This window comes from Capra hircus, chromosome 21 (assembly GCF_001704415.2).
Source record: "Capra hircus breed San Clemente chromosome 21, ASM170441v1, whole genome shotgun sequence".
Lineage (NCBI taxonomy): Eukaryota > Metazoa > Chordata > Mammalia > Artiodactyla > Bovidae > Capra > Capra hircus.
The window spans coordinates 56,700,221-56,712,792 of NC_030828.1; the positions used below are offsets into that span (position 1 = coordinate 56,700,221).

The window sequence follows — 12,572 nt, forward strand, 5'->3', positions numbered from 1 at the left end:
AGTCACCTCCTTTGTCTCAGTTTCCTTATCTGTGAAATAAAGATGTTAGACCAGAGGGTCTCAACTGGGATGATTGTGGCCACCAGGGATATCTGACAATGTCTGGAGACGTTTTGGGGTTGTTACAAGGAGAGGGTGATGCTACGGGCACAGTGGGCAGAGGCCGTCCTACAAGACACAAGACAGCTCCAACAACCAAGCATTATCTGGCCCCAAATATCAACTGTGAAGAGGCTGAGGAACCCTGCATTAGACTGAGGTCAGTCTGTAGGGGTCAGTGCTGACCAGTCACTGTGAGATATTCTGAGGGCACCCCGGGCTCAGGAGGCATTTTTGAGTGCCCAGGCCTTTAGAAGAGAGGTCTCCTGGTCCCACTAGAGTAGCTGTAGTTGTATTTGTGTAAACTGACTGGCTTTCTCTCTCTGCTCTGATCTAGACGTGATACCTAGAATAGGTGAATTAGATGCCTGGCTTGATGGAAGAACAGACGGCCCTGTGAGGTAGTGAGTCCACCGTCAATGGAGGCATTCAAGAGAAGGCAGCGTGGCCACCTGTCAGAGACGTGGAGGAGGCGCCCTGCCTCTGGTCTGAGCTGTCCTATGGCATTTTGAGCCTCCTTCGGTCAGGAGGTAAAGCGCGAGAGTGCTCTGCGTAGAGCTCTCGGCTTCCCCACCTGCCGGTCCGGAGCGGAAGCGCCTTGCTTCCCACGGGACTCTCCACCAAGCTGCAAACTTTTCTCCAAGTTTTTCTCCCCGGTCTCCGGGAGCTGCCGGAGCGGCGCAGGCGGCACCCCGCGGCTGGTTGCTTCGACCCGACGCCACCGCCGCCAGGCCCGGCCCAGCCCAGCCCAGGGGGCGCGGCTGCAGGGGCTTCCGAGGGCCCCCGGGGGTGGGGGTGGGGGGCTCCGGGCCGCGAGTCGCTGCCGAAAGGCTTTTGACAAAAAAAAAAAACCCTTGACCACCAAGGCCAGCCTCTTCCTGAAAGCCCCGCTCGCTCCGATACAGGAAGTGGAGGGAGCGAGGGCCCCAGAGCGCGGCGGCGGCTGCGGCGGTGGCTTCCCGACTCGGCGCGGGGCTGGCGGCGGTGCCCGCCCGGGCCCTTCCCCAGGGCAGCAGCGCCAGGGGCATGCGGGCGCCCGGGCCCCCGCGGCCCGCGCCGCCCGGCGCCTGAGCCCTTGCCTTCACGGTCCCGGAGCTGACGGCGGCATGATCCGACGAGCCGGGGCGCCCGAGCGCGCGGACCCCGTGGGGTAAGTGCGGAGCCGCGGCGCCCCCTTCTCCCTCGGTGTCCGCGGGCCCCTCTCGTTCCGCGTCCCTCCCGCCCCCGAGAGCGCTCGGAGCTCCGGAGTAGCCCTGCCGCAGGACTTCGGGGTGTTGGACTGAGACCGAACCCCTGGCCACGGCTCGGGCCGGTCCCCCCGGTACTGCGCGGAAGGGGGCGGCCCTGGTGCCTCTTCAGGACCCAAGACTTGGCGAAACTTTTAAACCCACATGTCGCTCGCCGGAAAACCGGCTGGCACGTCCGGGGCTAGGTTGGTGGGTATCTGAGGGTCGTCTCTATCTGTCAGAGCCGAAGCGGAGGGGCTGTGCGATCGCGGCCCCCTCCCCGGGTTCTGGTCTCGCCTGAACTTCAGATGCGATCACCGCGGGCCGGGCCCCTCTAGCCTCTCGCGCCCGCCGCTTCGCCTGTGTCCCGCGCGCGTCCTCGAGTGCTGGCGCTCGGCCGCGCGTGGGGCCGAGGACCCGAGTCCCCGTAAGTTTGGACACGCCCGCGGCCTGTAGCCCACCCGCCCGCCAAGACCGAGGACCCACCGGGATCCCCTCCCCCACCCCTCTTTTGGATTCCCGGACAGTGGTGACCTTCGGACCGGCCTTTGCGAAGCCTGGGGCTTGGGGAGGGTCCAGGGCGCACGAACTGCGCGTGGCCTTAGGAATCCCCTACGGAAGGGAGGAGGCACTGCTTGGAATGCGTGAAGCCAAACCGGTTTGGGAACGGGCTTTCGGGAGGGGTCTCCAGCGTCTGGTTTCCTGTCCCCCACCCCCATCTCGCACCCTCGGACTTCTGGACATTGCTCAGGGCTGCGCTCCGAAGTAGATTCTTTCGATCAGCCCAGCCCAGCAGGCGCCCAGGGAAAGCTTCAGTGGGATGAAGAGGTTCCTGTTCAGAGGCAGATTACTGGGCAAACCTCTTAGACCTTTCTGGGAATTAAGGATGGTGGGCGCCATGGGGGAAGCCAGGCTCGAGCTACTTCTGTGATGGACACTCAGTTGCTGCCTGGCTTAGCTCTGTGACCTCAGCTCCGCGGGCCTCAGTTTTCCCCAGTGTTAAAACAAAGCGACGGGCTGTTCTCCGGCAGCCCCGAACTGGGGAGCAGCTGGAGGTAACTGGCCCTAGGCTAGTGGGAGGGGTGTCTCAGAGGGACCTGAGAGCACTAGATCCGAATGCCTCCCCTCCTCCCCCTCCCCCATTTCCGTCCCAGCCTGGATCCTTTCCCTTGGAAGTGGAAAGACAAATGTCATCCGCTGGAGGAACTGGAAATTTTGTTGGGGAGGGCGCCCCCCCAAGAATCAAATATCTACCACACCCAATACTGATGGGTGGACCTAGGAGGAGATTCCCAGGGAGGAAGGGGAGGTGAGGGGTCAGGGTCCCGAACTATGTGACTTCCCATAATTGTCCCAGGTTGACCTCTCCTTACCCATTTCCTCTTGCCTTTCTCTGTTTATTACAGGGTCAGTTATTAATACTTAACCTCTCTGTGCCTCATTAGTGTTAGTGTTAATAAGTGTTAATCGCTTAGTCGTGCCCGACTCTTTGGGACCCCATGAACTGCAGCCCTCCAGGCTCTGCTATACATGAGATTTTCCAGGCCAAGGGGTTGCCATTTCCTTCACTTACCTAGAAAATGAAGATAAGTGATAATAACTACCCTTCAGAGTTGTTTTGAGGGTTAAATGAGATAATGCATAAGAAGTTTTGCACCTGGGGCGGAGGGCAAACTTTTAATAGTTATTATTATTACTGCTATTATTTGTTGATAACCTCTGTTTCCCAATTGCTTAACTAGGATGGGATGGCCTTGGCCTCATCTGTAAAATGGGGGTAATAATAACACCTGCTTCTTAAGATTGTTATGAGGATTGGATAAGTTACTATTTAAGTAGCTATCCACAGGCAACCAAGGATTAACACACCAGTGCAAGCTTACTTTAAACTGTGTGGGGCCCATCCATCATAAATAGTAATTGAATATTGGTTTGTTGCTAAAAAAAAAAAAGTTGCTTTATTTAAGAGGATCTTTGGAGTTGGAAGAGTTCTGAGATAGTATCTCATTTAACCTTGCACCCAGTACAGGAATCCCATTGACAATATTCCTGAAAGGTGCTTGCATACCTCCAGTGATGGGGAACTTAACCACCACTGTGGTAGTCTTTCCAATAGATATCAAAGAAAGTCTGCCTCCTTCTAACTTGTACCATTAGAAACCCTGTTCAGAGGGGCCCAATCCTTCTTCACTCAAATACTAGAAGACAGTTCTCAGTCTCACCCGTGCATCCTCTGTCAGCCCCTGAGCTGCACATCTGCCCGTGTTACAGTACCCAAAGATGGTGAGGGGCAATCATCTATGACCCCTCACCCCCAGGCCACCCCCAGTGCCTGCCGACCACTCAGGGCTGGCTTCCAAGTCTTTAGCTGAGCTCAGCTTTCCACCCGGCTCCCAAAGCCCCCTCCTCCTCGCTGGCAGGAGATGGATGTCCAGACAGCTAGGGGAATGCCTCCCACCCCACACCCACGGGCTCGGAGGGGGTGGCTTGGATGTCAGCCCCTTGGAACAGGAGTATGAGGATCTTGGCAGGCAAGCTCCGTCTGCTTCTTATTGGAAACACCGGCTGGGGAGAAGGAAAATGCAGACAGGCTGCCCAGTACTCTGGATGCAGACACTTCTCTTCCTCTATTCATTCAGTGTTCATTCCACAAGTAGTATCTACATTAGATGCCCGGGCGGGGGGGTGGCGGGGGGGCGGCCTTAAACCGAGCCCCTGCCAGCTTGCAGCTGACCTTCCCAGCAGGAAAGACAAAAGGTCAGGGTTAGGGGTATGGGAGCCCAGGGGGGCTGTTCTGGAGCAGGTGGTTGGGGAAGGCCGCTCCAAGAAAACCGTGTTTAGCCAAGATCTGAAGGAAGTGGGGAGAGTGAGTCAAGCCCCTGAGAGGTGGGGGGGTGGGGGTGGTGGTTGGTGTGTCTGACACGGGGAGGCCAGGGAGGCTGGAGTGGAGTCGGAAAGAGGACAGAAAAAGGCTAGCCGGTGGGGTACAGGCTTTGGAGGGTGCTCTAGGTGAGAGGGGCCATGGGTGGGGTTCGCAGAGGGGTGACCTGACTTGTATTTGGATTGTATTGAGGACAGATTGTGGGGGGAATAGGGGCAGAAGCAGGGGGGCGCCTGTGGTGGCTGGGAGAGAGGGCTGGAGCCGGGAGAGTGGGCAGTGGAGACATGAGAAGCTGGAGCCCCAGGCTTCCCTGGTGGGTTGGAGGTGAGGTGAAGCTGCTGAAGCTGTGACTGTCAGGTGACCAGACGCCGGACAGTGGCGGGGTCGCTGGGGATGTGTGTGCTCAGAGCCCACATGCTTTCTCATGTTTGATAAATTAAGGATCTGTTTAAGATTTTATTTGAAAAAAGAGCCCACTCTTGGAAAAAACATGGCCATCACAGACCTCATCCAGTCCCCTCGTATGACAAGGAAATGGAGACCCAGAAAGAGGAAGTGACTTACCCAATATCAGGGGAGCTGGGCCCAGAACGCGAGACTCCTGAGCCTTGGGCCTGCAAGGGGTTGTCAGGGCAAGGCCCCAGGCTTAAGAGAGCCCTGGCTGTCTCCCTCATGCCTGATCCATTGTAGGGGTCCTACCAAACACCTCAAGGAGCCCCTCAACCACTTCCAGCACTAGGGTGGGGGCTCTTCCTGGGTGAGGCCCACCCAGAACAGGATCCAGTGATGAATTCAGGGTCCCAGCTACCGCTCAGCTCGCTGACCCCGGTTTCTTTGCTGTCAGGGGCTAATGCTCCCAGATGGTCCTGGCTGGCCCTCAGCTGGGATGCCCACCCCCTTCTAGACCCTAAAAGAGACTCTGACCCACAGGAAGCAATTGATACCTCATCAGCTTAAGCAAAAGGTACCTTCCTTCACTTCGGGCCCTGAGAAACCCCAGTGCACCCCTGGGAAGTGGAAAGACACCCCTGGGAAGCACACAGGAGGGCAGGGAATAGGGGTGCAGGGGCCGCTCAGGATGGGAGAGTCTCAGCATGTTTACCCCTGGCCCCCTTCCCATCATCCCTACCCCTTGACAGGCCTTATCCTGGGCCCGGGTCCCTATTTTGTCATCTCTACTGAGGCAGTAAGTGTTAAAATACAACGAGATCACCTGCATTTTAATCCAAGAGATCAGGAAATCAAGTCAGAAACCAACCAGGAATGGGCTTGATATTTGAAGAGAGCACCCACCCCCGGCCCCCCTTGGGTCTCCCGGGAGCTCCCTTTTACAGACAGGCGTCTGGGCTGGTCTGCGGCAAACTCAGCTGGCCTCCCAGCCATGGGCCAGAACAGAGGGAAGGGAAGAACAGGTCCCAGACAACCACAAACACCGTCCTTCAGACCCGCTCACAGATTCCATCTGTCACAGCGAGATTCTCTCCTGAGAGTCGTCCCCTCGGTTGTGTCATCCAGGCAGTGACACATAAGCGGAAGTGGGTGGGCAGCCGGGGAGGGGGTGGGGGGCAGGTTTGGGGGAGAGAAGTGCCCAAGCCAAGGCTTTGAGGTGGGAAGTGTAGAGTGGGCTCGGGAGGGAAGGAATCTGCCCCCCAAGTTATCAGGCAGTGGGGTCGAAGGGAGCAGGGAAGGCCAGCTTTGGCCAGGGAGAGATTGGCAGGAGTATGAAGAGGACTGCTCACTGGGCCCCATTCTTTGCCCAGGTTACTCTAGGGGTTCGGGGCACCTGTGTGCCTAGAAAGAGCCCAGTTATGGGGGAGGCGACCCAGAAAAGACCCAGGCCAGCTCTGGATCACAAATAGACATGCATCTTTGCCGAAAGAATGGGGTCAGCTGGGTGTACAGGATCTGGGGGGACCCTGGCTGGTCATGAAGGTCTGTGGTCCACTGAGAAGCTGGGAAAATGATGTGTTGTTGTGTGTGTGTGTGTGTGTGTGTGTGTGTGTGTGTGCGTGTGCGTGCATGTGCACGTGTGTATGTCTATCAGCCAAGGTTGCCAAACTATCTTTTCCAGGGCAGCACTGTTCCTTATTCTGAGATTAGGTCTTCTTGCTGTATTAAGCCTCCTTTCTTTTATGAAATGATCGGGCACATTGATGGTAGTTGTTAGTTTTTAATGTCTTTTTCGCAAAAGAAGAAGTTGCTGGAGGAAAGTCTGAGAAACACTGCTTGAGCTGCTTCAGTGGAATTTATCCATTTTGTTCCCCCTTCACTCCCTCTCCAGAGAGTCGGCCTGGTGATATGGTTCTTTGCTGATTTTGAAGATGCTTCAGGACCTGCATGCTAAGAACATCAGTAGGGCTGGAGGATATCCTAGGGTCCCACGCTGTTCTGGGGTTTGAGGTTTTTTTCTAGGGAGCAAGTCCCTTAGTCTCCCTAGGCCTCAGTTTCTCTACCTGAAAAATGAACTCAGTAATCTCTAAGACCCTGCTCTATCTGACTCAGTGATTCCCTGAATTACTGGCCAACAGGCAGTAGAAGCTGGTATCCTGGAGTGATATGGGAGTGCCAGTTGGAGATGAGACAGCTCTTCCTTCCTCTGATGTTTCTTCTAGAACATACACTTTCATAAGAAACAAAGACTCAGAAAGGAGACTTCTGGGTCATCACCCCGATCAAGTGCCTGGAAGAAAGTGTCTTTTCACTGGTATGGGTGATTTTTGAAAAACTCATTTTGAAAAAAAAGTGTACTGGTTTGGGGAGCCCACTCTGGGGAGAGGCCCCTGGCTTCCTGGTAGCACTGGCCGCCTGGTTGGTGAGTTAGGAAGGCTCCTTGGAGGGGCTTCTCTGAGTTTGAGTGGATGTGCGGGAGTGGGCCCTGCTCTGGCCCGCTGGTGTGGGAGCCCTGGGGATGCGGACGAGGTGGCCGGCGGCCTGGTGTCATGGGGTTCCTGGCTGGGAAGGCTGCTCCTGACAGGGTTTGAGAGCGGCATGGTCTGAGGAAGGGCTCAAGATGGGGGCCTGGACAGGCCCTTCAGCTGAGGGAAGGGACTCCCTGCTAGGCAGGCCCAGCCTTCCTGCAGCAACCCCACTGTTGCCGTGACAGAGCCAGGCCGTCCGTGTGCAGGAGGGAGGGAGGCCCAAGGACAAACACACACATACACACACACACAGTTATACAGTGAAACCAGCTCTTTGCCTCCTGCCAGGGTGGCCTTAGAAGAAAGGAGGTAGGTAGGTACAGAGGAGGCCTTCCCTTAGCTGGGGTGTCTACAGGGCAGTGAGAGGGCCTTACTGACCCCATACCCGTGTGGCCACCAGCCTCAGGCCTTGGATAGAAGGATCTGGAAGCCGCCGGCATGACTGCTGCCTCTGTCTCTCCCCACCTGCCAGTGAGGCCTCCCAAGCAGCCTCATGCTGGTCCGGAGCCCGGAACAGCCCTGGTGGTCAGAAGCTCCGAGAGTGGCGGCAGGGCCCCTTGCTCCGTTTTGCCGATAGCTCCTGGGGGTGCCCCTAGCTCAGTCTGTAAGTGTTTGAAGACCCACCCAGCCTGCTGTGAAATGTCGGTTCCCTTTTAGAAGAAGCAGCCTCTGGAGCGGTTGTGGTCAAGGTCTGTTGTTGCCGTCTGTGCACGGCACCACCGCTCGCTCAGGCCACATCCTATGGGGAAACCAAGGCCCCCTGCCTCCCTGGGGCCAGGCAGCGTGCGATTCCCCTAGAACCTGGCTCTACCTGCCAGCCTGGAGCCCTGGGAGGCTCAGGGTTCCAGGAGAGGGAGCCAGGAGCGGTGAGAGGCTGCCCTAGAGGGGCTCTCCTAGGGGACAGTTAGCTCCATGAACATGGCCCCCATTTAATCACTGACTCTGGGATCTTTATCAAAGCCAAGAAGTTTTTATTCCCTAGTTAAGAGATGGGACTTCAAACGCCAGACACCATCCCAACTCCTTGACTGACATCATTCAATATGAGGTGTCAGGGCTGATGAAAGGGCCTGTTTCCTCAAGGCAGAAAGAGAAGGAAGGGGGATGGAGAGGGACAGCCCAGTAGAAGAAGAGGAGACCCCAGGGGTAGCAGAGATACATTCCCCTCCTGCATGGATTTTCCCAGGGCTGGGTTGTTCCCTGGGTTAATAAATGTGCATCTTCACCCACCTCCAGGGACCAAAGAAGTAAAGGACTTTGCATCTGAAATTCACAATCTGATGATCTCTGGCAGAGAAAGCTCTCAAGAAGGAATACACTGGGGATCTCTTTCCCCACCCACCGTAGCCCCAGCCCCCTTAGTCTCAATCAATGACAGGGACGGATACTGTACATTTCCCCGGGGATGCCACAGTTCAAGGGCTTGCCAGTGGTGCTAGCGGTAAAGAACCCACCAATGCAGGAGACATAAGAGACGCCGGTTTGATCCCTGGGTTAGGAAGAGCCCCTGGAGGAGGGCCTGGCAACCTGCTCCAGTATTCTTGCCTGGAGAATCCCCAGGGACAGAGGAGCCCGGCGTCCTGGTGGGCTACAGTGCATAGAGTCACAAAGAGTCAGACGGCTGATGCAACTTAGCACGCACACATTGTGGTTCAAAGCAAAGACTTACCTCTCTACCAGTGGCACCTGATAACAGCATTTGTGATGCTTGCTTCTTTCTGTTCATGTCATTTTGACAGAGCAACTGTCTAAAATATATTCAGGGTTTTAACCACTGGGGAAACTAGTGAAATCTCAGCCATTCTCACCTATCCATCCATGCACGCAGCTCTCCATCTCTCCATCCGTTCCCCCACTACACCCGTCCATTCAGCAAGTATTGGTTGGACATCTAGGAGTTTTCAGTTCATGTACTAGGGAAAGTAAGCGAAACATGCACCTAATTGTAGGGCTCTGTGTACAAAGGTGCTGAGGCTCTGTTACACTTGGCTGTGGTGAGCAGGAAGGACGCCCTGCAGAGGTGGCATCTGGATTAGGTCTTGAAGGATAAATAGGAATTTATGAAAAATGATTTGTGTATTTGTCTGTTTCTTTTCAGCGGTGCTGGGTCTCGGTTGCTTTGTGCAGGCTTTCTCCCGCGGTGATGAGCTGGGGCTGCTCTTCATTGCGGATCACGGGCTCTAGGGCCTGTGAACTCAGTGGCCGCAGCTCCTGGGCTCTAGAGCACAGGCTCGGCAGTTGTGTGCACAGGCTTAGCTGCTCCACCGCGTGGAGGACCCTCCAGGACCAGGGATCGAACCCGTGTCTCTTGCACTGGCAGGCAGATTTCTTTACCACTGAGCCTCCAGGGAAGCCCTGGATGAGTGGGGTTTTAACTGAAATCCGGAAAGGTATCTTAGGAGAAAAGCACCGAAAGGGAAAGTAGAAAGGACAGGCTGGTGCGCAGGAGCTCTGAAGAGCCTGGTTTGGGGACAGGGAAGAAGGGTTCTTTGTGTGATGGGCCTGGAAAGGGAGTCGGGGCCATTTGGCTACAGGTGGAGAAGCTGAATTTGACCACAGGTCTGCTCTGCCTCTTAGAGCTGGGCAGCCCCAGGCAAGTCACTGAGCTGTACCTGCCAGGACGCCTTCCTCTTCCTCCTCTGCCAAGCAGAGCGGTGATCCCTGCCTCGCAGGGTTGTTACATGAGAGGATGTTCTTAGTTATTTGGGCTGTGAGACCAGGTAAGGGCTGCTGCCTATCTGTACATGGTGTGTGTGTGTGTGTGTGTGTGTGTGTGTGTGTGTGTGTGTGTGTGTGAGCCCGTGTGCACACGCATGCTGTTGATTTTCAAAACAATATTTTATATCTGAAAAAGTTCACATATAGACATAAAAAATACTAAAATGTAACGCATCAAGCACATCATCTTTTTGAGGCTACACCCCGTCCAGCTGCCTGTTTGGTTAATGTCCATCTCTGGTACCTGGTTTTGAGCTATGTGTATCTGTTTGTGTTCCTCTTTTTTTCACTGAGTGTTATTTCCTAAACGTATTTCTGCATGTCATACTCTGGAGGTTCTGTTGCCTACCTATCATCTTTGATGACCTCATTATATTATGATCATATTAACGGTTGGAGTAGGCATAGACATATGTCAACTGTTTTTTGAAGTTCCCTCTGTTTTAAATAAAGCTCCTGAAAACTTTTATGGGTCTAGGGTTTGGGGACCATTTCATTGTCATCTGCCATCATCTTGCAGTATTTGAGTTCAGGGGTGAAGCAGAGCCTGTTGATGGGCCCCCTGAATTTTAGTTGGGTATAAATTTTTAGCTAAACATGTCCCAATTTCCTTTCAGCTAGATGTGCTATGAGATTAGATTTGGACAGAAAAATATATGGGGAATAAGATTTGCTTGGTGATGGCCTTAAAGGGAAGGCTCATGCCTTTCTATTTTCCTCTTTCCTCTTGGCTGGAATATAAACATAATGGCTGGACTTGGGCACCCATTTTGGACTCTGGGGTGAATTTGAGAATGGAAGTTATGCAGAGTAGAGCAACAATATAATATATAAATATAGTAAGGCTCTCAGACATGTTGGTGTATCATCCCAGCCCTGTATTACTTACTCAGATTTGTGTATGAGAGAGGAATACATATCTACCTTACTTAAATCACTATTGTTTAAAATTTTCCATCACAGACAAACTTAATCCTGACACACACAAAAATTTATCCCTTGTCACATGGCACCAGAGTATATGCCAGAAACGCTAAGGCTGCTTTTCAGGGTTACATGCAAGCCTTTATTTCCTAGTGGAGGTGAGAAGGAGGAAAAGGAGGAGAGGGGAGAGACGTTTTGCATAGACTAAGACTCTTATTTCAAGGACTAAATTGCAAACTTGTTTTTCCCATTGGGTGTTTGTGAGTTTTAGATTTCACCAGAAGCTTCAGACTAGTTATTCTGGTTTAAGTTCTGACTCTCAAACTTCGTGCTTTGACAAGGCTAAATACTGCTGAGCAAGGCAGCCGTGTCTCTTCCCTCAGTCTCAGTTTCCTCATCTGTACTTTATTTCTTTCCAAATATGTTGGCTTTTAAAAAATATGTGTTTATTGGCTGTGCTGGGTCTTAGTTGCAGCTCACAGATCTCTGGTCTTTGTTGCAGGATCTCTAGTTGAGGCGTGTGGGATCTAGTTTCCTGACCAGGGACCGACCTCTGGGGCCCCTGCATTGGGAGCCCGGAGTCTTAGCCACTGGATCACCAGGGAAGCCCCCTTCATCTGCGCTTTAGATGGAGAAACTTCCTGCCTGTGCCGACGTTCTGAGCTTGGTTCTCCGACCAAACCAGCACAAGAAAGGCTGGGGGCCTGCTCCGAACAGTGCTCACTTGTATCCCTGATGGCTGCCAGCGTTCATTCATTCTTTCCTTGCTGCTTTATTGAGCACTTACAGGTGCCAGGCTGGCTTTGTGCTGACCGCTGGCCGCTAGAGGTCTTGAGTGGTCACCTCACTTCTCTGCTCAGCCTTGGGAAAGGTTTGCCCTGAGATGGCCAGGGCTGGCCTTCCCTTTCTAGGGGTAGCAAAGACCCATTTGGAGCCTGTAAGACCCTGCTCTGAGCTGCCCTCCCACAGCCCAGGATCATGCTGTCCGTCCACCCCCCAGGTATGGGGAGGCCTTGAGAACCTTGGTCTAAGAGGCCACAGGTATCCTGGGATTGAGCAGGGCGGGCCATCTTGAAAGGCTAGGCAGTTGCTTTTGAAGTAGTTTGAAAGGCAGGCAGGGGGCTTCTTTCCGTGAGCCAAAGTGGCCCCATCCTTGGCCCTTACATTGTCAGGCATCAGAGCTCAGTGTGAGTCTGGTGACCCCATAATCCAGCCTCTGCTCACAGATAAGGCTCAGAGAGGGGATGTGGTTGCCCCAAATTCTCACAGCTGGACCCAGGCTGTTTCCACGGCTCTGTGCAGGTGCCTAGGCTGCTCCTGCACGTGAGGCCCTAGAGGTGGGGGGACAGTCACATTGGCCGTCACTGGCTGCCTCTCCCTCCAGCCTCTGGGTAGTGCTGAGCTCTTTCCTGCCTCAGGGACTAAGCATACACACCCCACCTCCAGCCTCCTGCAAAAGCCTTCCAGGCTCTCTAGCCTCTAGGGCTGTTGCGTACAGTTGTGCAGGTTGCTCACTGCACAAAGGCACCTGCTGAGAGAGGAGCAAGGGGCCCCTGAAGTTTCACTCTCTTGCCAAGCCCTGTGTGATGTCAGGTGTGTGTACGGGGTGGAGGAGGGGTTGTCTGCATCCATGGGAAGCAAGAAGCATCTTTTCCTAATTTACACAGAGGTACCAGGACGCCGGTCAGCAAAGACCCATCAGCCCTGTCCGAGCCTCGCTTCTCACGCTGTCATGGTGTATTCTCTCTCTTTGGCCCTGCTAGACTGTAAGCTCTCAGGGCAGAGAGAGCGACTCCTCCTGACAGG

The 12,572-nt window shown here is 54.3% G+C and overlaps 1 protein-coding gene across 1 annotated transcript in view; it reads left to right on the forward strand.

Moving 5' to 3' along the window:
• Positions 1,152 to 12,572, forward strand: part of RIN3 (Ras and Rab interactor 3) — a 132,694-nt gene continuing 121,273 nt past the window's right edge. Inside the window, exon 1 of the mRNA XM_018066144.1 lies at positions 1,152 to 1,249. Coding sequence (XP_017921633.1) covers positions 1,206 to 1,249 — 44 coding nt within the window. The 5' untranslated portion in view covers positions 1,152 to 1,205. The remainder of the gene's footprint in view (positions 1,250 to 12,572) is intronic.